At 36.8% G+C, this 26,308-nt stretch overlaps 1 protein-coding gene across 1 annotated transcript in view; it reads left to right on the top strand.

The window, feature by feature from the left end:
* LOC139140858 (probable nuclear hormone receptor HR3) overlaps positions 1-26,308 on the top strand; it is a 59,578-nt gene that overhangs the window by 20,217 nt on the left and 13,053 nt on the right. Inside the window, exon 2 of the mRNA XM_070710330.1 lies at positions 5,091-5,254. Within this exon, the coding sequence (XP_070566431.1) occupies positions 5,091-5,254 (164 nt within the window). The remainder of the gene's footprint in view (positions 1-5,090; positions 5,255-26,308) is intronic.

Here is a 26,308-nt window from a genome sequence, read left to right as displayed (position 1 = left end):
ACTGTGTTCAAAAATCACACTGCATGTTTTCATATCAATACATCTCAGTACACGTTTTTATGTATCGCAAAATTTCACGCTATATTGTTTGGTGTGTATCAGGCCAGTACACCGACTCTACACCAGCATTCCTTTGACATACATGTGAATCAGTGCACAGGTAAAATAACGTAACAATCATTTTGGATACACCTTCATTTCATTCTGCTGTCTGCATCATTGTTGAGTTGGCGCTGAATAAAGATTGATTATAGAGGGGGTGCGGGTGTGGTAGCGTACGTGTGATTTTATAGCAATGTAATTACCAATTGTTGGTATGGTGATACAGAAGGAGACTTGGTTGGATTTTCGCACTTCCAAACTTTTGTTTAGGGGAGGGGAGTGGAGGGGGATTGAGGCCAAACACCATCAGTTGTGTTTACCATGCGTATGTTTTAATTATCCTCATCCCTTAACTTCTCACAATTTTTTCACATTTAACATTATTGCCATTGTGTCCCAGTCATGATGCATTAGTATGTTTTGGGACTTTGTCTGAAAAAAAAAAATTACCGAAGCTCCAATTTGTTAATGGAAATTTCATTGCACAGGCACAACTGTATGAAATTGTCTTCACTATCAGTACTTCATCCGCAGTGTACCAACACTCAGGTATTTGAGGTATTTCAAAGGTTGCATGTACCCACATACAGAGACATGATACATGTACTTGTAGAAGTCATTCTGAGAGAAGACCTCTACCAAAAGATTTAATATATCATGTGATTTTGAGATTAAATGCACTGTACAGTGTAATGTATGTATGTCTGGTAGGACCTTCAGACCCCTGACTTTACCACTGTGCGACAGCAATAGACAATAGTCGTAAAAGCTCATACTATTGATGATGCGTGTCTCAGTTATGTTTTCTAAGCTAATGATAGCAGGAAATGTAAGTATTTAGGTCTGAGTCACCCTACTACCAACTTATTTTGAAATTTGATAACATTGTGATCAATATTGCTATGCATGCAATGGATGTTATACCATACGTACAGTACAAACAAACCCAGTACTTTGTGAAGTGACAGACACCCATTCATGGTGTACATTAATCTGTCTACCGATGATGTGAACTGATACATATTTTTCTGACAACTTGATTAAATCCTCTTTGCAATTCATTTTCAATTGCTTTCATGAGTGGTATACATGTACATCATATATATTTGAAACTTGAATATCACTAGTATTAGAGGATATATTTTTTGTATCAATAGTTAGGACAAACCAGCAATACATTTATATATGATCACTTCTGTTTTAACGCCCAAGCTTTTAATGATTGTAAATGTGTCACACAGCTATTCAAACTGAAGTGAGGACATGGAACAATAGCAGGGGTTAAAGGTCATGTGAATTGTGCCATAATTTTCATATGAATAATACTTTATGTATAAATGTATTTGGAGCAAGTGTGTACATGTACTGGTGGCTATCACTCGGTTTGTACGTGTGATGATACAGAATGGTAGGGTAACAACCCTTCAGAATGTAGGTAGCAAATCATAGAGAAATATTTTCAGTTGCTAACATGATATTGTTTGAAGGAACATGAAAATAACCATGCATGCTGTGTTTTCCAAATATTTCTGCTTTTTGTCTGATCAATGGAAATGAAACTATGTGCAGACTGGAAAGGATGGATATGTATCGCAGAAGCAGAGGCAAAAATTCTGACCAACAATAATTTTTGTCCAAGCTCCATGCAAAAAGAATGCATGTTAATTCTGTGAGGAAGAATAGAATTTTCCAGGTGGTAAAAAGCATGATTAGGAAGACTCATTTGGTCCCCTTTTAATTCAAAGTGTATCCATGTGAACAATAGACTAGCACAGTATTGTAAAGATTTGAGATTGTATCAGTTTCCCAGGTGCAGTTTACGGTATATGTAAATTAACTGACTTTTCATCATTGTTGCTTCGAGCTGCGAGACCAAAAAGAAAGAAGTTGCAAGTTACAGTTACTGCAGCTTTAAGGGCAGCAAACAATGAAATTTTACTACTTATATAGAATTATGTTGGAGGAGTTCCCCTTTAGTCTAGAAATTCAATCATATAATGTGACAACAGAAATCCTGGAGTGCCCTGACCATATGACCTACATTACAGTGGTATGTTTCTAATCCTCGGCAAAAAACACTGGCCAACCACTCCCCCTCGTTTTGTTAACTTTGCTCATTTGTATCAATCAGCCTTGAGGCAGTTACTAATATTTGTGTCAACTGAGACTTTGCAAGTCACTGGGGTCTGATATTAATGTGCTACAAGGAGTCTTCAAGAATTTAGAATGTTTCAAACAGACTTACAGGAAGGAAATAAGCAAAACACTGCCAGCTCCGCACATATCGAAATAATTGGTCACCAAAATTCAACTTTTCATCACAGACAACAGAAGCGCATCGTCACAAACCATGCACTTCTTTACGGCAACAGCTTAGCGCTACCTGTTAAGAGGTGATTTTTGCATCAGTCAGCAGAGCGGAAATTATGCTCTGGTTCACAAGAATGCAGAAGCCAAAATTGCTTCTACTGTCATTGATTTCTTTCAATTCCATGATGTACACCTGTATGTGGTGTTACTGATAAACGTGATGTGCATAAAATTGCCAATCATAATTTGAAAGAAACCTGTATGTGACAGCATACGGTTTTAATTAACTGGCGTAATGAGTTTTATTAGTGTGTATACTGACACAGTGTATTGACTGAAAAGAAGCATAAATGAATACATAAAGTACTAACATAGTATTGCAAAGGATTTTTCAAATTGGAACATTATGAAATTTATCTGAGAGATTTGATGTCAGACGAAATTCAAAAGGTAAATTCAAAAGGATTGGAAAAATGCTAAAGAGATAAATGTCCCTGCACAAATTGTATATTATTTTTTTGATCTGAATGAATATCATGTAAGGATGAATCACCATGGTGATAATTCATTGATGAATGTTCATGTCATGTGTATGTTTAATCAATAATTTCACCAGTTCTTTCATTCGTCATCCATCTTTTGTCAAATGTGTGAAAATTATCTGGGCTATCCATACGTGACTAATGAAATTGAATTGAAATTAAATGTTCAATTTAGCCTCTCAGCACATACGATATTTACAGAGAAACCATTCTTTTTCTTTCAGAAAACATCGAAACTAAACTGTAATTGACACGCTAGCTCATGTATTATCATAGGTTAACTGTATTTGTTGAAAATATTCATCGTGTAAGATTAAAGTTTTGTATTTGAACGTTTATTTATAGTGAATATTTATATTCATAGAGAGTGAGAGAGACATACACACATACATGTACATGTCATATACAACTGTATTATACATGTATATAATGTGATGTACATAATATCTTTTTTGCATTTCTACACTTGCAAGAGCCTTTAGCTCATCAGTTTATCAAGTTTAAATAGTCTCTCTTTCTGTATATATATATATATATATATATAGATATAGATATAGATATAGATAGATAGATAGATAGATAGATAGATAGATAGATAGATTAGATATATATGTTAACTACCATCACAAGGAAGTCCGTCTTCAAATTAATGATTTTTTACAGTTTTCAATGCTGGCTACACTCATCTTATCGTTGTGTTTGGCTGAATAACACTGCTTACTGTACAAAACAAATTTGTAGTGAGAATGTAAACTGGTTTATTCTTGTGAAAATAGGTATTTATCTAGCTCTACTTCAGCATCGAGCACTCTACTCCAGGTGATCTTGTAGATGCATACTTATAGTGCTTATACAGTATATCAACATTATACAGTACTTCAACATTACATGTAAACAGTACATCAACATATTCACACTCAAGGTACATACACTGTACATATATGTTTACGGTCAATCACACAGTCATGTAATGCAGTCTCCTGTCACAGGACATGAGATTGTGAAATCATTGGAAAATTTGCATCTTTACAGTGTGTTATGTACATGTAATGTCAAAATTAAATTGTTCTCTCGATTCGTCGAGGTGTACTTTTTAACAATCAAGATTGATCAAAGAGAAAATTTGAAGAAATCTTTGATGTATAGCAATTTTATTCAATGTATTCATATCCTGAATACCTTTTGTTGTTTGTTTTCAAAACTACTGACCAAGCTGCAGAGTCATCGCCAAAAATTTTCTGATTTTATAATATATCATAAATTTGTAGCACTATAAAGATTCATGTGTCTTTTCCATTGGTCACTTCACATTTTGGCAATTATTTTCAACGCCATTTGTTTTTCTATAAAATATTTGGTACTGACTGAATTGTAGTTTACTGCAACAATCTTTGCAGAATCACTGTGATCAGTGCAGAATCACTGTGATTGGTGACAGTTTGTCACATGATAGTTTGTGTGATGTGTAATTGGTTCAGAAAGAAACCAATAAAAGAGGACCCTCACAGGACAGAGGAAGTAGTTACCCTGGGGTAGTTACAGACTGAGTATATGTACAGTTTCAAATTGGTTGCTCAGTCAGGTAAACAATTGACAACAAACAGCAGTGCTTGTTAATGAACCTTCAAACTCATTAACATATTAACATGGAGAATCCAATTACTGAAAGAATGTGTGCCTAATAAAAGTAGAAAAGTTGCCATCTTATGTAAGGATGACATAATTTGACATCTCAGTTAACTTTGCCTGCCACAGCCATTATCTACCTTCTTGCCAAGTCAGTAGAAAGTGTTACCTAAGAGTACTCGGCATGTCTAGTGTACAAGAAAGTAACACATTTGTTCTCAACTTGGCAGTTTGAGCCCCTTGGAATCTACCATAACATACATTGTAGTGCACATCACTGGGCCTATCAATGCAATTTACACCAAATTGCAGGATTAGAGTTTTCCTGTAAGATGAACCGTATGTTAACTGTTTTATCTTTATGTTAAGTCAGCTACTGCACTACGTTGGTCTTCCATGCATAAAGCATACAACCAGTCATAGAATTCTAGTCTTGCTGCCAAATTTCATTGACATTACACAGGGCTGGTCTATGGCAGCAATTTAATATGGGTGATTGTTTGATTACAGGTGATGTAGGCCAAGGAGCTGCGCCTTTATCGGTTACCTCCATAGCTTCAAGTACCACACCACCCAAACGCAAAGACGGCAACTCAAGCAACTCGCTGTGCCAGGTGTGTGGTGATAAGTCATCAGGATTTCACTATGGAGTCTTAGCCTGTGAAGGTTGTAAGGTAAGAACTGTCTCCACTTCAACTAGAACAGTAGTGATACAAAATGGCCATGATCATGGTTGGCCCAATTTTTCTGATGAAGACATGCAAGTTTCCTTAGGGAACCTTTCATAGGTTTGGAAAGCAACTGGAACCCCCCCCCCCCCCCCCCCCCTCCCCTTCAATTGTGATGATGTAACATTGTTATGTGCTTTTGCTTGGAAGGTTGCATCTGATTGGTATAGACTGTTGTTACTTACAGCAACTTAAGGAGTCTGAAACTGGGGCTGTTCTGTACCTGATTGGCTGTTTGGAAATAATTCACTAAGTAAGAGCTATAAGATTAAGCTAACCCAATTTCTAAAAGAGACACTGCTCATTAGCCCACATTGTTATAAGTATAAGTTAAGTATTCTTTGTTTTTTTGCTACCATGATAAAGTACAGACCAACTGTATCACATTTGAGGATATCCTTTTCCAAGATGGAGTTATCTACTGCAGTAAAATTTTACTGCAGTGACTGCCATGAAGTGGGGTACTACATGATATTATGTATTGCATGTGAAAACACAGCTAAAATTATGCTACCTACAATGTTATTGTTACGCAATCATGCACCAAGTAACATAATCGGTTTGCCAGCCACATTACCAGTAGTGTTATAGTTATATAGAGAGTGTGGTAGAGTAAATTAGTCATGTTTCATTGTTTGTCCCAGGGGCTGACAAGGTGTATCAGCTAACAATATATGTAATACAGTTATAGGATACACAATATCGGGTGATATTTTATACGGCACTTGTGTAAGATCTATCTTGCTTGAGCAAAATCACAATTGCAATGGAAAAGTCTTGTACGTAGTGATATTTGATGCAAAAATGCAAAATTATGCAGACGTTGCTCATACATTTTTGAGAATAATTCTTCTCATATAATTTTTATCACTGATCATATGATAATATTACTTACTGAAAATGTTAAAAATTTGATAGAAATATATCATTTCTGTAATAAATTATTTGTTCATTTACATTGATATGAATATTAATCGTAGAATCCAAAGCTGTTACATCCTATCGCAAAATAAACCTACAGACCAAAATTATGTGTGAAAAGATGTTGCGTCTGCTTTATATTGTATTGGAGTTCACGGTACAATTGCGCTGCATGCCATAAATTATTTACAGGGATGTCAATTCTGTTGTAATTTTCTTTGTACCAGTATATTATATGTACATATAAACGGTATTGCTTGTTATTAACCAGCTTTATGGCACAGAAGTTATTTCTTTGACTAGGTCTACAGTCTCCTTGTTTTGTCAAACCATGGGGTGCATACATCATTACATGGCGGTAGAACAAAAGGTTAGATCATCTGTGAATATAAACGGGAAACTATTGGCTGTAAATGTAGATTTAAATTGATCGTAGGTGATTTACAGTGAGGAATGTAATGATAACTGGCAGCATAACTGTTGTAAATTATCCACATTATGAGGGGCTGTGTCAGACTATGCACACACAGACATATGGTAATTATACATTACCTACAGTAGATACAAAGGTTGTATCATCCAGAGAGACAGAGATACAAATACAGTTGGTTCATAATGTACCATAGATCCTGTGCTTTTCATAAGGGCAGTGCAGTAGTAAAATTTAGCAAGGTTCCCAAGCCATGTTTACATTGAGGTTTCGTTCCCGTAGCTCACTGTAAAACAAGTGTTTTAAGCTACTGTATCGTCCCTTTTCAGCTAATTTAGCTAAGTGTTTAAAATCATTAATTTAGATGCCACTAATTTAAACTTTTCCCCCACATTTACAATGTACTACATGTACATGTATAGTCAAAATGTCTTATCAGCTGTAATAATTAAAAACTTGCTGATTGCAATGAAATCCAAAATTGTTAAAAAAGCATGCAGCTAATTCACAGTGTTTTACAGTACTGTATGTGCAGCTGTACAATATTACCTAACAGCAGAAATGGTGCAGGGTTTTCCACCACATTTACCAGTGTGTTAATCATAAGCAAAAACTCTGAAAATCGGTGGATATATTTATTTTGGGTAGCAGCTTATGTACAGTTTGTTAAATAACATTACTGTACTCAATTCTCATGTTGGTGTTGTGTTTCTGTAAACTCTTTCTGTATTGAAGGAAATCAATTCTCTATACAACATAATCCTTACATGCACATGTGGAAATCAACCAGAGACACATGTTCCGTACAGACAACAGGTCTCCTATGGGGCACTGTGGTTTATTTGGCTGTCACAAAATACATCCAAAATATGTGCTAATGCTTTTTGCCATACATGTATAAGAGTACGTGTACATGCACATGCTTATTCAGTGGTGTCAATTTCATTCACACTGCCAGTATGTTTTCTGAATGTTAAACAACAACATGCATTCCTCTGTACATAAGCATCCAAAAAATCAGACTTGTGCTGGCTCCTTCAAAAATCAATAAGTAGAAGGCCATAACATTCCTTATTTGTGTTTAGCAAATGACAAAAATGTCAAATTTACCGTGTTTGACATAAATGTCACAAATTGCCATGGTCATGTAGCATAGGAGAATTTGTTCGGTTTTGTGGGGAAAAAAGCACATTTTCATTGCATTATCTGGCAAAGTAAATATTGAATAGAATATTTCAAGTTCCACGGGCCCTTACCAATCATTTAGGACAAATCGTTACAGTTACCAAATTTGGCACCATGCAGGAAGTTCATCAGTTGCCAATTCAATTACAGCTCTGTGTTACTGTGAACCATACATGTATGTCAATGAAAATTCTATCTTTTTTGTTGATGGCCAACAGTCAACTATAAAGTAACATTGATCTGAACAAGGTTACAAAGGTTTGGATAGAGTTAAACAAAAAGTCTGAAGTTTTAATTTCAAAATAAATTCTGACAAGATCAATGAGTATTATAAAACAGATTTATAACTGCCAGCTACAGTATTGATGAGAAGACAATAGCTTGGCATTGTGATTACAACAAAAACTAAGGATACAAAAAACTACTTAGATCATGGTCTTGTTGTATCAGTGCTGAAGTAGCACTGTTGTATTGTTTATCAAACAAATAAAAATATTAAATTGCTGTTTCAACTCTTTAAATCAGCCCATCGCGAGAAATCAATTTAACTGCCAAGCTCAATACAAACAAAAAGGTCTTCCATGGTACAGTACATAGTTGAGATCACCGGAACATGAAGACATCTTTGTCTACTAGTAAATTCAGACAAAAGTCAAAATTAAGGCATTTTGGGGATGTCTGTCGTGCACTGCATTGAGCGATTGTAAGCAGACTGGAAACATGTTCAGCGCGTCCGCTAAGTGCACAGAACTAAATTTCAACCTGTGCAGTGCAGTGCATGCAAGTGGTACAAATTATAGTTCAGCGGCACAATTTCACTCAAATTCACACGTATTGGAATGATTATTATTCACTACATAAAGTACTGAATGTGTCGAAGTATATTTTTCGTAAAAATTGTAAAATCTTCTCCTGTTTTCTCTCATGTCAATGTAAATGTTATGAGGTCAAAGGTCAAATAGAGCCCAGTAACAGGTAAAGTTAAATGTACTCTGCATCAAAGTTATTGGATTCACATCCTCTGATACCGAAACTTACTGTACGACAAACTCCATAGGTTACAGGCACAGGTGTATAATAATATTTAATACATGTATGTGCTTACAAGTTGAACAGCAGCATAGGAAGTTCATAAAATATACTGTACAACTGTAGCTCACAAAATAGATTACAGATAACTGAAAGTGCATCATGATCAAATGCTACAGCTGATTGGGCTTTTAGAAGATGTTTGAACCGAAGAGAAATTACGTCAATTTGCTTCATAGATATTGCACCACATCCTAAATACTAGTTGGTTGACATTCTGTGTATTGATTGTACATGCATGAGAACCATTTCACACACAAAAATCAATCACTCTTTTTGCACACAGATTTGACTTTCTCTGCGTATATGTAGGGATTTTACATGAAATTGATAGACAGCTACAATAATAATCAATTATATATCAAAAGAAAGCTCTCTTCAAGACCAATTGATTGCATTTTGTTTGATGAAAATCGGTTCAGTACATGCAGAGATATGTCCTGTTGATTTGATAAAAAACTTCTTCCCATTTAGAAATTATGCCATGGTAGACACCTGTAGTTATCATAACCACCAGGTGACCCCATTTTGAACATTGTTTGAGAAAACTAGAACTGCAATTTCTTGTGCTTTTTGCAATAACTCAAGCATTTCTTATTGAAAATTGATGAAATTTTTTGTGGATATTGCTGACGAAATGTTCAATGGTTTTTAATTTTTATAAATGAAAAAGGTTATTTAGAATGCTGTTTACAAGGTAAAAAATAAACAATACCTGTAAAAAATCAAATGATACCTGTGACATTGATCGCTGTATGCATTATGTATTGTGAACATCAACAGAAATATGATAATCATATTCCATCATATTTACTTTGCATATATGAAAACAGTTATTTAGATTTATATTTACAAGGTAAACAAATAAACAACAATACCTGTAAACAATCAAATGATACCTGTGACATTTTAGAACTTGATTTGAATTTAACAAAAAATTCTTTTAGATTTTTTTTAATTTGAACTTCGAAATTTTTTTAAAATTTTTTTGTGTGATTACAACTGTTATTAAATGATTATGAAATATGTCTTATTAATGTAGATTTTAAGTTAAAACAATTACAAGAACTTTTCCAAAAGTCAAAAAAACTTCGTTCTCAACCCTTTGTCATGCCGTAAAACAGCAACACGCATTTATAGAATGAACAACTGCATTTAACTGGATGTAAAGTTAAGCTGCCCCCGAAATAACATAGACCCTCGAACATGTCGAAGTCAGCGGTCCGAAATACAAACCAGTATAAATACAACTTTTCCAAAGTCAGGGACACCATCAATGAGGAAAGAACAATTAATGATCTATGGCTTTGTTCTTCAGAGAAAACCAAAATAGTCCCCTTCTCGGGAACTAAAGATCGAAACTAAAATTTCAGTATAGTATCAGCAAAGTGTGGTGCACGTGCGTATGCCTACAGTTGTACACTGCAGTGCAGTGCTGGCTTGACAACTTCTCAGTGTCTATCGAAAATATCACCCGGAAGTCAAACTACTTCGAACAAGATAACGTTTGAAAGGGTAAAGTATATTTCTCTAGATCCTTGCGTTAGATAAGAAATCAGACAAATCAAGCTGCAAAATCATGAACGTCGGAACTCAGCTTAGACCTCCTGACACAGAACATGCGGCGAAGCGCCGATTACTTGTATGTTATTCCTGGGAGTGCCCGGATGTAAAGTTCGGGTGAAACCATACTCGCTAAAAAGGGCCTTAAGCATCATTTTTCGCATTGTCAGACTCGTAATTATTGCAGAATTACAATTAATATTTATCATAAAATTAATTTTGGGGCCGAACGTTTAAGGAAATCAAGATTTTCTTTCAAAAAAACACAAACGAAACACAAAGTTTGATCACAGATTGAGTTTTTCTCGGCCGATTTTAACGTTCGCCCCCTCAAAATGAAGCCCATGATCTCTACTTTCGTACCAACCCTAAAAAATAGTGATGCGATCAGAATAAGTCATGCGGAGAGCCTATCAAAGAGCTATATGTTCGATCTCCTTCGCGGGACATTTGAGGTCACGGCACAACGCTCATAATGGACGCCAAAATCGCCGGTACGCCTGAGTTTGTAGTCGTGCTGTTTTGCCATTTATCGTAGTACAAAAGTGAAAATTTCCCAAAATGAAGTTAAAATAATAATCTTCAACACAACAGTTTCATTTTCTCTGATTATTTGGTCTATTTAAGAATTAACACGAAAGTTCGGACTAGACCTGCATCGAACGCGTACGTTCAACACAAATGTCACGTGACCTAAAATCCCTACGTATATGTTTTGCTTCATTTCTTCACCCAGAACCAGTCTCTCTTTGAAAGTTGTGTTGTCCCTTACCTCTAGCTTTGTGTCATTGATTATCATTGTGTACCTTTCATGTGTAGATTTCACCCAGAAGGTGCAATCAGAAATGAAATAGACAGTACATGTACAAGCAAACTTTCACACACTACAGTATATCTGTATTTGGGTGTGGCTGATTGTCATAGACAATGCAATTATCACTTCATGATCATCCAGTGTAGGAGAGAGATGTCTGGACTTCTGTTTACCGGCATTACACATACAGTGCTGCTGTAAATTAGTGGTTTAGTTATGAGAGGTTTGAATTCATTCTTGCAGACTGTAGATTTCAACATCGTCATATAAAGGGCAAGTAGCTAAAACTTTGTATGATTTTTCCACTATTTTTGTTTCTATAAATGCCAACTGCCGTTCCTTGTGTTGTACTGTAAAAGCATGTTGAAACACCGTCCATTTAGCTTTTAACACAGCATCTTGATAATGCACTGCTATTGTGTACATTGAATTCAAGTCCAGATCAGAATTCACTTTTCAACAATAACAAATTCAGTCTACAAATGTAAAGACTGAATTGACAAACTGAGTAGAATGTCTCAACATGCTTTGGAGAGTAGAACAACAAATTGTAGTTGACATTAAAATACACAAAAATGTTGAAAAAAATCATCACAAGTTACATTTATTACATGCTTCGATGTGAGTGCAAATCAGTACATTGATTTGAATAGGAACATCCGGGGAATTAGCTGGCCGGTGAACGATGTACTAACCGGTTTCCATGGTTACCCGGTCCAGTGAAGCCGTTCAACGCTTTCGACGTCAAAGTAGACGCTTAACGCCAGATGTAAAATACCCATGCGCAAAGTTCTATTTTGATTTTCGTTAAAATCTGTTTGATGCTGGTTGATTATCGTAAAATTGTTTGAAAATGACCTGCATGTAACTAAATGTCATTTAGCATCGACTGTGAAGAGGCATGTAATAAAAATATTATTGCCTGAATACATGGGTTTATGTGCCCTCGCAGCAGGAGACAATTTGCCCTCCTGACGTCGGGCAAATTGTCACCTGCTCTCGGGCACATAAATCCATGTATTCAGGCAATAATATATACTACTGCATACATGTACACACAGTATATTACCATGCCCTGCACGTTGCATTTTGATTGGTCGAGCTGAACCACGTGACTGACCACAAATACACAGTAATGGTTTGTTTACATGCCCGTGAATATGAATAACAACTCAAAGTATTGCAACTTTACAGCTGAAACGTAAATCATAATCAATCACAAAATAAAATGGAGCACTTGTGGGCCAAGTTGAGATACTTTTTCTGAAAACTTCTCTGGATTTGCCAAATGTTTACAACACGAGTGACAGTGCGTCGCGTATTGCTGACTTCTTGGGCCCAGTTGTCATTCACTTGGGAAAACTTTCACAAAGTTTGACGGTTTTCTTGGTTTTTTGATAATATAATGGAAATAACAGACTCTGCCCTGACCTTTAACGGCTATTTATGGGCGCAGGCTCGAGGAAAGCCAAAATTTACAGGCTCGGCAAGCCTCGTTAATTTTGGCTTTCCTCTTGCCCATAAATAAACATTAATAGTCAGCGCATCGCCCGTTTTTTCTACTATGATGTACATGTACATGTATGCTCTACTGACTTACATACATGGTCAGGAAGGAGTTCATTGCCAAGTAAAGTTTGTCTGGTGATAATTGCAAGTGTTTTGCATTCATTAACAGCCCCTTGGTGCTTTCTAACAGGTTCTTGCTGTTTGGCCTTCATGAGATTGTTGTAAGATCACATACATGTATCTTGTCAGTCATGAAACTCAAATTATTACCATGATGTTATTAATTATGTATCATATTTTTATCATTGTTCTGTGACCTGCTTCCCTTTGTTCATTACGTTCAAGTTCCTTGGCTGGATTTCAAACTCTTAATAATATTTCCACAAATTCTTTTATGTGGCCAACTATACTTTTGTTTTCTTCTCTCCTTCAAATATGTTGAATCAAAGTTATTCCCTTGCCAACACATAGCATTGCCTACAATACAATGTATCATGTTATTTTCTACTATTTAGTATTATGCATAACACAATACTCTACATGCACATGTATATGCTGTGTTGAAGACCGGGAATTTCAACATGGGTTTCATTTGTTGGAGGAAAAGCAGAGCTTACAAACAGAATACTAACTGTTGAAAGTACTCCAAAAGTTACAAGTCATGCCATGGGACTTCAAAAATAGTGTTCTTTGAAATTATTTGAAAACAAAATTTGATAAACCATTTTCTCCTTCATACATTCCATGACAACATCTACAGTGTAGAGGCATGTACATGGTGCTCAACAAGTTTGATGTATTTGTGTCAATATATTTCTATTCTAATAATAATCCTATGCAATACAAGACAGACAGAAAATAACAAAAAATTAAAGTTTCTTGTCACGTGGTGTTTTTCCTGATAGCATTTGTTTTAATCCATTCATCCCCATATCCTGTGTAAATAGGTCCCAGACTCACCATTTGGATAAATGGAATTAGGCCAAACCACAGGGTTGAATCACTTTGCAAATTACTGAATGGCTTTGGTACATGTATGCTAGTTTTCTACCCAAATGATTTAAACTGGCTTCATCAACGTTGAATGAACGGAACATATGGCCATGTAAAAACACCTGTATCCTACGTCTCCATGGCAAACTGATGGTAATGTGACTTCCAATGTGCTGAAATCCAGCTGTTTTATGAACTTGACTTTTCCCCCCGTAAATCGCTAATGCTCCACAAACAACACATTCTTCCATCAAAGTAATGTTGTTTCTTCTCTTAGAAGCTAGTAGGTTTTCACCCAAGAATGCCAGTGCAGTAACACGATATTTAGGGTGTAGCTTGTAAAATCTTTGAAGCAATGGTAAGAAAAAGATGAAAGCAGAGCTCTTTCAATCAATAGATTGTGAAAGGAAAATTAAGATATTCTTTGCAAATTGAAAGAAAAGGTTAACCCACATCAATCCATCCCCCTCCCCCCTGTAATACGTAATGGTGTGTCCCTCATTGGCTGCGGTTGGTGTGAATAGTTCATGGTGGAATGGCAATGCACTTCTAGAGATAGATAGTCCATGTCCAAGGCCACAGAGCAGGGACAGCCTAACCTACCCTTGAACTGCCAGCGTATGGTTAATAACAAACCTGTGAACAATGCAAGGAGTCCTTGATGACGTATTGCTATGCTGACTGCTATTGGATACTGCGCTGTATTTACTTCGTTTCTATGCACCTGAAGAGAGGCACTGGTTCATGACTGTCGTTGAAGTGTGAAGGTCAGAGTCATCAAATTCAAAGTCACTACCAGCCTGTTACAAAGTATACAGCTTGCAGGGTCTATGGAATGAACAGATTGTGATGTACATGAATGTGTGGATAACATGTATTTTTACTGGTAAATACAGTACTTACAGAAAGTTTCCACATCAAGCTTGCTTTTTAGTCTTTTCTGAAATAGCACAGATTATATGGATTTGTTTAATACTAAATAAAGCAACATGCATGCAACATTGGCAACTTCTGACAGAAATTCAGACAAGTTTTTTTCTTTTTCAGTATGTTTATATAACTTCTGAAAATATACCAAATTATAAACACTTGTGTAATCAATAAAATTACCAGTTTACATTAACCTTTTATCATAGCCATGTATTGACAGATTAGGTGTGAGGAAAATACATGAAATCAAAGCTTCAGAATTGCATACAGCAGTACAGCTTGTGGGGTTGAGAGAGAGAGAGAGAGAGAGAGAGAGAGAGAGAGAGAGAGAGAGAGAGAGAGAGAGAGAGAGAGAGAGAACAGTACAGCTTGGGCAGGGCATGGAGGTAGGAAGAGAAGGAGCCTGCACGAGAAATAAATGGATTAACCACCATTGTGTAATGCCCAGATAATCCTGTTATCTCCTTTCTTATCCTCGCTTTAGCCGGTCCTGCAAGGCCGCCTAGTCACATAACTGTCAAATTTAATGAGTTCGAAATATTTTTGTCGTGGATTTGAATCAAATGCGTAGACTAAAAATACTGTGACAGCACATGCGCAGTTGATGCATTTGAACACTAGAGGTTATGTAACTCGTCGGAGGACCAGTTTCAGATCAGCCGGACGCATAAAAAATCGAGTACGGAAACATTTGTTCGTCTCTACAGCTTATTTACAAGTCACACTACTTATACTCTTTTCGTGGGTTTCCGCAAATTTCCGCAAAAAAAGTCGACATTGTTTTGAAAGAACGAACCTTGGGTTGTTGATAGTCATATCAGGTTGACGTTGCGACGCGTTGCGTTTTGGTAATTGAAGTCAGAATTTCAGTCACTTTGCCGACCGGGTTCAGTGATTAGCATAATGTAGCATCGGGAGTCTGTGTTACGTCCATGCTGATAGTAAGTCGCTATGGTATCTATCTTATTTATCGTTTATTAAACATTGCAACTTTGTAGATACCACTACATCCATGTCGTATTGACGATAGGGTATTCTATTCAGTACATAATTTTCTCCTTGCCGTCGAACCATGGATTGCTAAAAGGTCAAACTAGCTGTGTCCGTAGTCGAACTTGCCACGCTTGCTAATTTGTTTCCAATGTTTTGTGTCATTTCCTTCAAATTCAGAATACTTAAAAGTTCAAAGTTAAGAAAAATCGTCGATCAGATCGCCCACTTCACTGATTCAGTCATCACTTGTCTGTTCGCGGAAGACGCTATACTTGTGTTAGCGCATGCGTACTTTCCATCCGACTATTCCGCGAAGAACATCGAACCGTATCCGAACCGGCATAATCCATTTATGGGATTACCCGGGCAGATGCGTCATTGTTTGCTTAGCAAACAAGCGGCATGTTTCATCTCCCTCAAAGGAGACAATAGACGTGCAGGCTCCTTCTCTTCCTACCTCCATGGGCAGGGGTTTGCAGAGAGAGAGAGAGCCAACCAGCTAGCTACTGCACACATACATTACAATGCAATCTTTTGTTGCATAATGACTAGAGTCAATTCAGTTTGCTATGCAAGGAATGTAACCTGCCATCACCTCTGCCTAGACGGTAAATACAGACAGTTTTGATGGCCATTGTTCCTGGCTACTCACTGGCTGTTCACCAAGTCATCATCCTCTAGGGTTTTCTGTCATGGCTGGTTGCAACACATAGATGGATTTCAATGCTTCCGGACATAAATCTCAGTTACTGCACATCTGTAAGTGCTCACCGAAAGTTTCATGCGCTCTCGATATACACAAAAAATTCGCTGTGAGAGTACATCGCGGTATAAATATACAACAAATACATGTAGATTAACACTTTTACGATAGGGAAGCTTCTGTCAGCAGTAACTGTTGATGTAACTTTTGATATATATGTGATAAAAAGTGTCCATCAAACTCCAAAATTCAATCGGCAATGCATAGTGTTAAACTTACCAATACAAATTCTATGTGTTCTAATGTGGAATGTTGTTGTCAGACGATAAAGTTTGGTCTGAACTCTAAATTCCTTTGTCTACTATATGTGTATATAAATTATCTTCAGAACAGCTAACAGTACTGTAGCTTGTGTAATTTGGATATTTTGGAAAGTAGACATCATATTGGTAATGTTGATGGCTATAAAACAGATAAAACAGATGACACATGGAAGCAGATAAAACTCCCGGGGAAAAAAAAAAACAGTTTGATGCGACACAAGTTTTCCAAAATTGAGTATGCTGAATTCTATCCAGTACTTTTGGAGTGTAAACCTTAGAAGAAAAAGGGAAAACTATTGAGCTGAAAATGTCCACCAATTACATTTAAGCATAATAAATATCACATGTTGGTGATTGCTATCACAGGTTTAACTCTGGGTGCCTGGATTTTATGTGGATGAAATATGGCACACTGCTTGACAACAGACATCAGCTTGCCACTGAAATTAGACTTCTAGCAATCAACCTGCTAAAACACCATAAATCCACGAGAACATTTTAACATGTGTACATGTACCTCAGCTAGTTCTGTGTGATGAGAATGCTCACATGAAAACAACACTTACAATAGGGCATGTATCTTCAATTTAAATACAGTGTACTTGTCACTGTTTTCCCTAACGATTGACAGAGTGATTCATCAGTTGTGTCTGGCTGTGTGTCTCATCAATCAGATATGTGTCCTGGCATACAATCAACTCTTGCCCTATTTACATTTATATGGACCAGTTTTCATCATCTTAACTGTCTATTGTACATCCTGATGATGGCTGGCATATGACAGCTAATTTCTGTAATGAGATTGCAAAGTGTATGTACAATAGCAGTCGCCAAGAAAAGTTACTGACTTTGTTTCCAAGGCAACTGAAGCATTCACACCCTCAAAGCCAACAACACACACAGTTCCTGCAGGCTGTCAACACTCTAGCACAGTATGTGAGTTTCAAACATAGATAGACAGAATTGCTGAGACAGTGATACAGGATTGCCAAGAAGCAAGTGATGATCCTGTATTTAAAACATTTCAATGTGATGTTAATGTTTGCCCGGTGTCGGTACTTGGTAGACCCATAGACAGTAGAGGGAGGGGGGGAAGTCTACTGTCTATGGGTAGACCAACCTGTGGTAACAGACAATATGTAAAGCAGCTTGAACCATTTGGAAAACAAAGTGCAGTGTGTGTTAATTGCCTATTGTTTGTGATCACTGGTAGGTAGGGTACTGACAGTATTTCATTGTCATCTGACGTTTGTGATGAGATGCCTCCTTTATCATTTGAAAAGTATTACAACCGTAAACTGGTAAAATTGACCAGCTATACACTAATTTTGGCTGTTTTCCCATCAGCAATTGTGGAATTCAACCGAGTGAATTCTTAATTATTGCATGGATTTCTATTGATAGCATTGTTCATCTGTTCAAACAAAACACATGAATACTGTTATGTCATACAACACCGTCACTGGTGAGCAATGTAACCAATTTCCAGTTACCTTAGCTCACTAGACAAGAATTTATCAGTCGTAGCTCACAAAATAAAGTGTTTGGTGGGCGGTTTTAAGTGGCCTGTTTTCTGAGGCTTTAAATCATGCACTGAGATAATCACTTGCCTCACTAGCACCTACTAAATCACACAAACAAATTACATGTAATGGTCTGGGTGATAGCCATTAAAATTCATCATGAAAATGTGGAATATCTATCATTCTCTTCTCTCTAAGTAGTGTGTAACAGTGTGTGTGATTTCTATGCCTGAAGTCAAAGGCCAAAGCTAATCATCTGTGTTTATTATTATGCAAATAAGTCATGTGATTAAATGACCTGGGGGGGGGGATCAATCAGTTCAGAAGTTGTCAAGGTCACAGAGTTGGAAAAATTGATTTTATACATTTACTTACACACAGCTTTATTGTCTTGCACTAGATTTTGTATAGCTTGTACATGCGTGTTTGAAACTTTCCTCTGTCACTGAGTTGTTTCAACTCTTGTTTCCAATGAAGAAGTGAAAGTAGTGAAATGGATTTACATTTTTATTATGACACTTATGAGTGCACTACATAGACTGGCAGTTTTACTCAGATATCTTTTGAAAAATCATAAATGTGTTCCAGAAAGTTCAGTCCCCCCTCATACCTATTGGACATACATGTATTATATGTGTAAATGTGTCTTTTGAAAATTGCACTGAAAATGCAGAATATGTACAGGTATGCATGGTGTACGGTTGGAAATACCAGTGTAGGCACCCATGCTGAGCACATCACTGCCAGCTGTTTGCCCAAACAGATTTCCCAACTGATAATACCAGCCATCCATATCAAGAGATTTGCAAACTTTGTCCAAAAATGTCTTGAATTTGGTTTAAAATTCTGAAATTCTGTGATAAATTGATGGAAGCTTGCCTGTAGTGCTAAATTGATAGCTGTACGACACACATTTTTGACTAATACTACCAAGACCCAATATTTACCGCAATATTTCACAGAAAATGTAGTCAGCTGTAATATTTCATGTTTGATTTACTGTTACAGTAGAACATTTATTTCATAACACAGTAATTATCAAAATTTATCTAACTATGATATGAAATTTATTTTAAAAATTGAAGTATTCCTGATTATTGAATGTAGGGAATGCAGGGCTGAGAACTTTGTAACCTGAGTAAGGAAGGACATTCTGAAGACAAACGTATCCTATCAACAGCTAACTAGACTCAATAAGTCAATAAGCAAAGGTTGGAATGTCACAACCTCAACATGTAGCTCTGATTTTAACCAGATTTAGAAGTATTCAAAGAGTGGATGCTGTGAAAGTGGGTAACAATCATATATTTGTGTTTTTAGTAGACAAGTAAACTATTGTCGTGTTTATGTGTATTTTTAAAAGGTGTTCTATAACATCCTAGTATATTAAACTATTTAATGTAAAGCATTACTTGCAGTGTAGATTTACAAGTGGGGACTATGTCATCCACTATGACTTGTAATACAATGTAAAAGTTACTGGACAGTGATAGATGAAGCTTAAATGAAAGTGTTTAAAGGCTCCAATTTATTATCAGATTTATCTAACAAGATATTTATTTACATGTAGTTGACAAAAAATTTCAATTCAGAACAAAAGATTGACACAGTTTTAGCGAGACCATCTCACATCCACTAAATGCAAGAACCAAGAATTGAGAGGGTGCCTTTCAGATGTAAAGGGCTAGAAATAGAATGTCCTTCAACTTTCCATCAAAAAAGACAGTGCCAGTATAAGTCAGGATAGTATCCAAATTTAGAAAGTAGCTTTTAATTTATGCAGATTACTGACCCAAGAATGAATTAAGGAATGAATGGCAAAGCAATAAACTTATCATTAATCACAATATGTGTACACACATATATTTTGTGTTATAAATTTACACAAAAGATGGGCATTCAACCAAGTTGTTTTGACCACTGATGCTTTGGCTAGGTAAATATAGGTACAGGTACATGTAGGCTGTGAATTCAAATCTGATGGTAAACTTACTGTATTTCGTACTAGTTGTAGTGCCATTTCACTTTACGACAATTGTACAGTCTTCTTCTCCATGAAGTTCAGTCTCATGTTAGCCCTGCCCTTCTGAAAAATCCCCATCTAGCTATAGGAAAACTCTGATGTTGAGTTATATGGTGTACATTGTATATATGGGAGTTAAGATTTGTAATATTTCTCTAGCATTCCCTCTTTTGCCGCAGATATTCCTGTCTGTATTAAAGAAATAATGGGCGACGCGCTGACCATTAACGTTTATTTATGGGCAAGGGCAAGAGGAAAGCCAAATATTAATGAGTGAGGCTTGCCGAACCTCTTAATTTTGGCTTTCCTCAAGCCCGCGCCCATAAATAAATGTTAATGGTCAGCACAAAGTCTGTTATTTCCATTATATTATCAACAAACCCAAAAAAAAACGTCAAAATTTACGAAAATTTCTCGTGCGAATGACAACAGGGCGCCAGAACTTGTCAGTGAGTAGTGCGCGCGCTGCAAAAATTATGCAAATCCGGATATTTTTTTTGAAAAATATGTCTAAACTCGGCCCACAATGGCTAGATTTTATTTTCTGATAGATTATGAACTTTGTACAAATCACAATTTTTGTTTTAGCTGTGAATTTACTATGTTTACTATATTATTCATATTCACGGGCATGGAACAAACCATTATTACTGTGTATGGCAGCGTGTTCATTTTTAGCCGGATGCCGGCCAAATGACCGGCTACTTTCGTATTTTGGCCGGCTACTTTTCAACACTGTTTCGCTCTCTGGCCCGGAAATTCTGGTTTTGATAACAATAATTAGATTTTTTGGTGGTCTTGCAAGCCGCAGATAATATTTCAGAAGTGCCGATGTGGCTATATGTAGTCTAGCAATTTACGCGGTGAACTTGTTGCTATCACTGTAGTACCGCAATCAGCGAACGTGTTGTACTGTACACCGTGACTAGGAATTGCTCTCGAGGTCAACCTCGCTCGCCCGATCACAGCCCGAATTATTCCGACGTTCACATCGGGTATAGCCGAAAATGGACTAACATACAATTACGTTATGCCCGCGAATAGCCGACCATTTCCGAATGAAGCCGACTTTTGTTTCGCTCAAACGCGGAAGAGAAAGTCGACGCTCGAGAGCTTTGGTTTTCTGCGTAAGAGTAGGGCCTAGTCTGATGGGTTTGGTAGGTTTTTGATCAAATCTAAAGCGACCACAAGTTACTGAGTCTCATTTTTCATACTTTCGAAACGCCACGTCAATTTATCCATGGTCGATCACGATGATCATGTCAACTCAAGTTGATCGACATCGCGTTTTGATGAGGGGCCGTGGTTGTGTGCATCGCGGAAGAGAAAGTCGACGCTCGAAAACTTTGATTTTCTGACTTTGTCTGTTGGTTTTGGGAGGTTAAGATCAAATCTAAATAAACAAAAAATTACTTGGTCTCTCACTTTTCGTACTTTTGAAACGCTACGTCGATCACAGTGTCAAATTTCAGGTCGACCGATATCGCGTTGTGTGTACTGACTACGGTGCTTTGTACACACACGGTGTAGTACAGGCTGGCGTTCAGAGTCGTTAGTTTGAGGTTTTATCAAACATGAACACTGAAATTTAGCTTTCATTTTCAATTATATTCAACATCAGCAAAAAATCAATAATCAGCTCGCGGATTCGTTTTATTGTGAAATTAGTACAGTGAATTAAAATCACTGAAAATTGTGTTCGTATATTCATTGAATTGAATAAACTCTTTGATTTTACTGTATCTTCAATCAAGTTTATTTAAATCAGTAAAACACTTTGTGCAGCCAGGCTGGTCAGGATTCTAGCGGATCGTTTTCTGGGTTGTGAAAACCCCTATTCTATGATGTATTTCAAAATGTTTGTTCAAGTCATGAGCTAAACATAATTCTACACAACAGTCTGGTGAAATTTTGCTATTATCCATGTCAACTGAATGCAGTTGACAGGCCCGAGTGATATCAACTTAATTTTTCTGACTTTTTTAAACTTTATCCCTTGAAAACATGTTGTAATTGGCAATGATAATGATTATTCTGTATGCTGAAATGGTCTTAAATACTGTACAAGAATGCATAAAATTACTCCAAAATGTCTTCAAAATTTAAAAATCTTGCCCACACACAGGGACGGGGACCCCGTCCCTGAAACCCTCTCCCCCTTTGTGTATGTTGAAATAGCCTTTTATACACTTGTATAAGAATGCATGAAATTGCTCAGAAATGTCTTCAAATTTAAAAATAATCCTTAACACTCTTATGCTGAAATGGTCTTTCCGTACAGTACAATAATGCATGAAATTACTCCAAAATGCCTTCAAATTTTAAAAATTTCTTGCACACAGGAAACCCTCCCCCTGTGTGTATGTTGGAATAGCCTTTTACACTGTATAAGAATGCATGAAATTGCTCAGAACTGTCTCCCCCGCCCGCCCAGGGATTCTGGTTGCACACAGAAGCTAACCGCCTACTTTTCTGAATTTTCCGCCTACTTCAAAAATTTTTGAGAACCCTGGTATGGCAGTCACATGGTTCAGCTCGACCAATTAAAATGCAATGGACAGGGCATGGTAATATAATTCATAGCATCAAGTGTTCAATAAAATTGCTTTATATGGATGTTTTGCTGATGATATCCGTTGATGAAAATTTTTAAAGCATTTTCTAAAATTTAGGATACATGAATCTACACCAATACATGGTGCAAGATTCTTGGCTGATGAATATTCTTCATTGATAGTGAATTCCAAGTAGTTGCATACTGAAACACAACACTTCTCAGTGCACTTTGCGTAAATTCATACAGTGTACACCTACATGTGTTTAGGAAATTATTGCAACTTGCATAAATTCATGAATTTATTTGGGAAATCAAATGTTCTGTATGTGGTCATAATTTGCAGGCTGATGGTAGTATGTAGCTTGTGGAAGTGTTCAGAGACATCCGTACAAATACATCCTAGGAGTGCATGTGTGCGATCTGCATTACTTACAGAGACAAGACATTTGGCATGATGTCACAATACATGTACACGATGTATGCCATTGCAATGTTACATCCGTGTAGTATCCCTTATTGGCAAGATGCCAGTTTTTTTCAGGCCTTAACAAAAAACGTGCATGTTACCTCGGCAACAGACAGGATCACAAGAGTAATATTACACAATGAACACTGACAAGATTGAAACGCTTTAATTTATCACATATGTGCATTGTTGCAGTCTGAAGTAATGTCTGTTGAAATCAAGATAGATTATGTTTGGGCAATGTTATTTCTGTGAGGCCTACATGTACATGTAGTCTGGTGTGGCTACATCTGTAACAGGATTCAGCATTAATATACTGTTTACGTCCAAAAACAATGAATGTTACATTTTTAAGCGCCAGATAAAAATGTTTGGAGATCTTTCTCAACCACTACTGTCTACTCTTCAGGATTTGAAAACTACCAGAGGAATGAATAGTGTTAGGCCAAAAAAAAAAAATTGATTTGTTTTTGGTCATCGTGCGCATCATTTCAATGTGTTCGTGTCAACTTTTTTTTCCTGTTTTTCATTTGCCCCTATGGAAAAAAGGGAAAAATGTATCAAATTCTTCTAAAAATAAAAAAAAATTAAAAAAAAATCATTATATTTGCCAAATATCAATGACCAGAAACAAACCTTTTGTTTTTGCCTTAGTGGCCTTGGATTAAGCAAAAATCCTTCCATTACTCTGTAACTGAAGTTTTATGCAGATTTTTTCTCCAACCGGCAACAGGTTAGCCTTGGCCATGAAGTCCTATCCTGTACCTTTACTGTACATGTTGAATGATGCTTAGCACTGAGTAAAATTCTGCTATACATTGTGCATCCAGTGTTCATTACATTGAAAGTTCAGAAATTTTGAAACAAAGGGTTATTAGAATTCTGTAATTTTGACCCTGACATTTGTATTTGTAATGGCCTTTTAATTTTGACAACCAAAATACTTTTCTGGTGGTCTGCAGAAACCGTACTCAAACTGTGATTTTAAATTCTTGGTGTAAGATCACAGTGCCAAAGTCAGTTTTTTAACAGGTAGAAAATTAAGTTACAGCTAGGTTTGCATGATAGGTAATATTCCTACAATTTGTTGGTAGCAAGCAGCAATTTTGACATTTAAATACATCATATTGAGGTAGAATGCACCTCGAGGACAGATAGCTGCACTCTCAACTTTACCAGTTCTTTCCTGATCAACCACTTGTAGGGGCTCATTTTGAAGCTCATGGCGTACGAAAGACTGTTACCATCTTATTTTTTTGAAAATCAAAATGTTATTTTTCTCTTTAGTGTTAACACAGGGATGGCGGGCATATTGAATTTCAAATATTTGCAAATCTTGGGTAATTTGTTTCAGTAGTACCAAAGTTTGCACGGTGACCACGATGTTTATTCTTGATCTTGAAAGAGAATGGTTGAAAGATTCCTTGAGGAAAGTTTGAGCAAGTTGAAGTCTTTCACTTTTGAGGCACGAACTACCTTATAATAATATATTTTTATACTGCCTTCATTCATGATGCTAATCTTGACTTTCATTGTGAATATAAATGGAGGTAGGAAGTTTACAAAGTTCAAGTGGCATTCTTCAGTTGAACAATTAAGTCAGTGGGTCAAAGGTCAATTGCTTTGGCTACATTTCATTCAGGACAGCATGGTCACTGAGAGGCCACTCTCAGGACATTAACCCTCAAAGTGGCCTTAGACTATCTGGAAATATATCAATGAATGAGACAAAGCAGTATAATGTTGGAAAATTCAGTAAGAACCTGACAGCATACAGTTTGTTTGAAGAAACGTTTCTTTTTAGGTCAAAGACTTGATTACAACATTGTAGATTGTATCTTGTATATCCTTGCTGGAAAACACACTTGCATCTTTCATACTCATCAAGCAGATAATTTATAAATGTGATCAAATTACTTACAAGCATGCTACAGTAATTCTGGCTAGATAATTGTCGTCTAGTTTTCGTGACTGCATTTGATAGTCAGCTGTTTGACATTAGTGAGGGTAGCCCTGCTTAAAGGTCTGTGTGTTCCCGGCCTCCACCACAGCCCTGCATCGGTCCATAGAGATAACTGGCGAGATTCAAAATGGCGATCTCCATGGGTAAAAAAAAACTTGTGGAGTACATTATGTTTCAGAAAACGAGTGGTTTTGGACGTTAGGAGAAGTTCATCACATCTTTTCTGGAGTCGGTTAGGAGGTAAAGGTAGGCAGGGAAAGGATTTTACCCCGATAGAGCAGAATTTTGGCCAAAAAAGACAGTCTTTTCATTACGGTCCGGATCTAGACCGCATTGTCGCCAGTCATCTCCATAGACCGTTGCAGGGCTGTAATGGAGGCCGTATCACGCCGGGGACACACAGACCTGTACGCAGGGCTATAGTGAGGGTAGCTGGTGAGCTGAGTTGTGCAAGATTCCTTCAAGAAATTATCTGCAATCGCCAGCCAGGGTCAGAGTTCATGCTTAAGTATACAGTGTAACTGTTGATAAATTGTTATGTCCAAATGAATGTCCCACTATACAAATTGCCGGATGATTGATGGAGCATATATGCACCACTATGTACATGTAGCCATGCTTCAACGTTTCATAATGAAAACAGTGTTCTTGCAATATTTTTTGATGGATATGTCATTTTATGGCTTCATGTACCCAGTAATTGAATTGATAATGTATAATTACTACCCAGGCATTTGTCAGTTTTCATGTCAATCGGATCATTGGTAATCCAGGTAGCTTCAAATAGGCCTCTCTATTGCACAATAAGCATTGTGCCACTTTGCAAAGTTAATCATTTAAAGGTCCCTGGGAACCCAATCATAGGTACTGCATGCTCTGGGTTCAAAGGTCATGTTGCGGCTGCTATGTGAGTCGTTTGACCCCATTTGACCTCAAGTTATAGGAGGAACCATTAGAACGGTGTGATATACGATTGTGTCCTATTAATCTCAATGGTTTCACTGCATTACATTAT

The sequence above is a fragment of the Ptychodera flava genome, chromosome 1 (genome assembly GCF_041260155.1).
Source record: "Ptychodera flava strain L36383 chromosome 1, AS_Pfla_20210202, whole genome shotgun sequence".
NCBI lineage: Eukaryota > Metazoa > Hemichordata > Enteropneusta > Ptychoderidae > Ptychodera > Ptychodera flava.
This window is presented reverse-complemented; position numbering and strand designations above follow the sequence as displayed.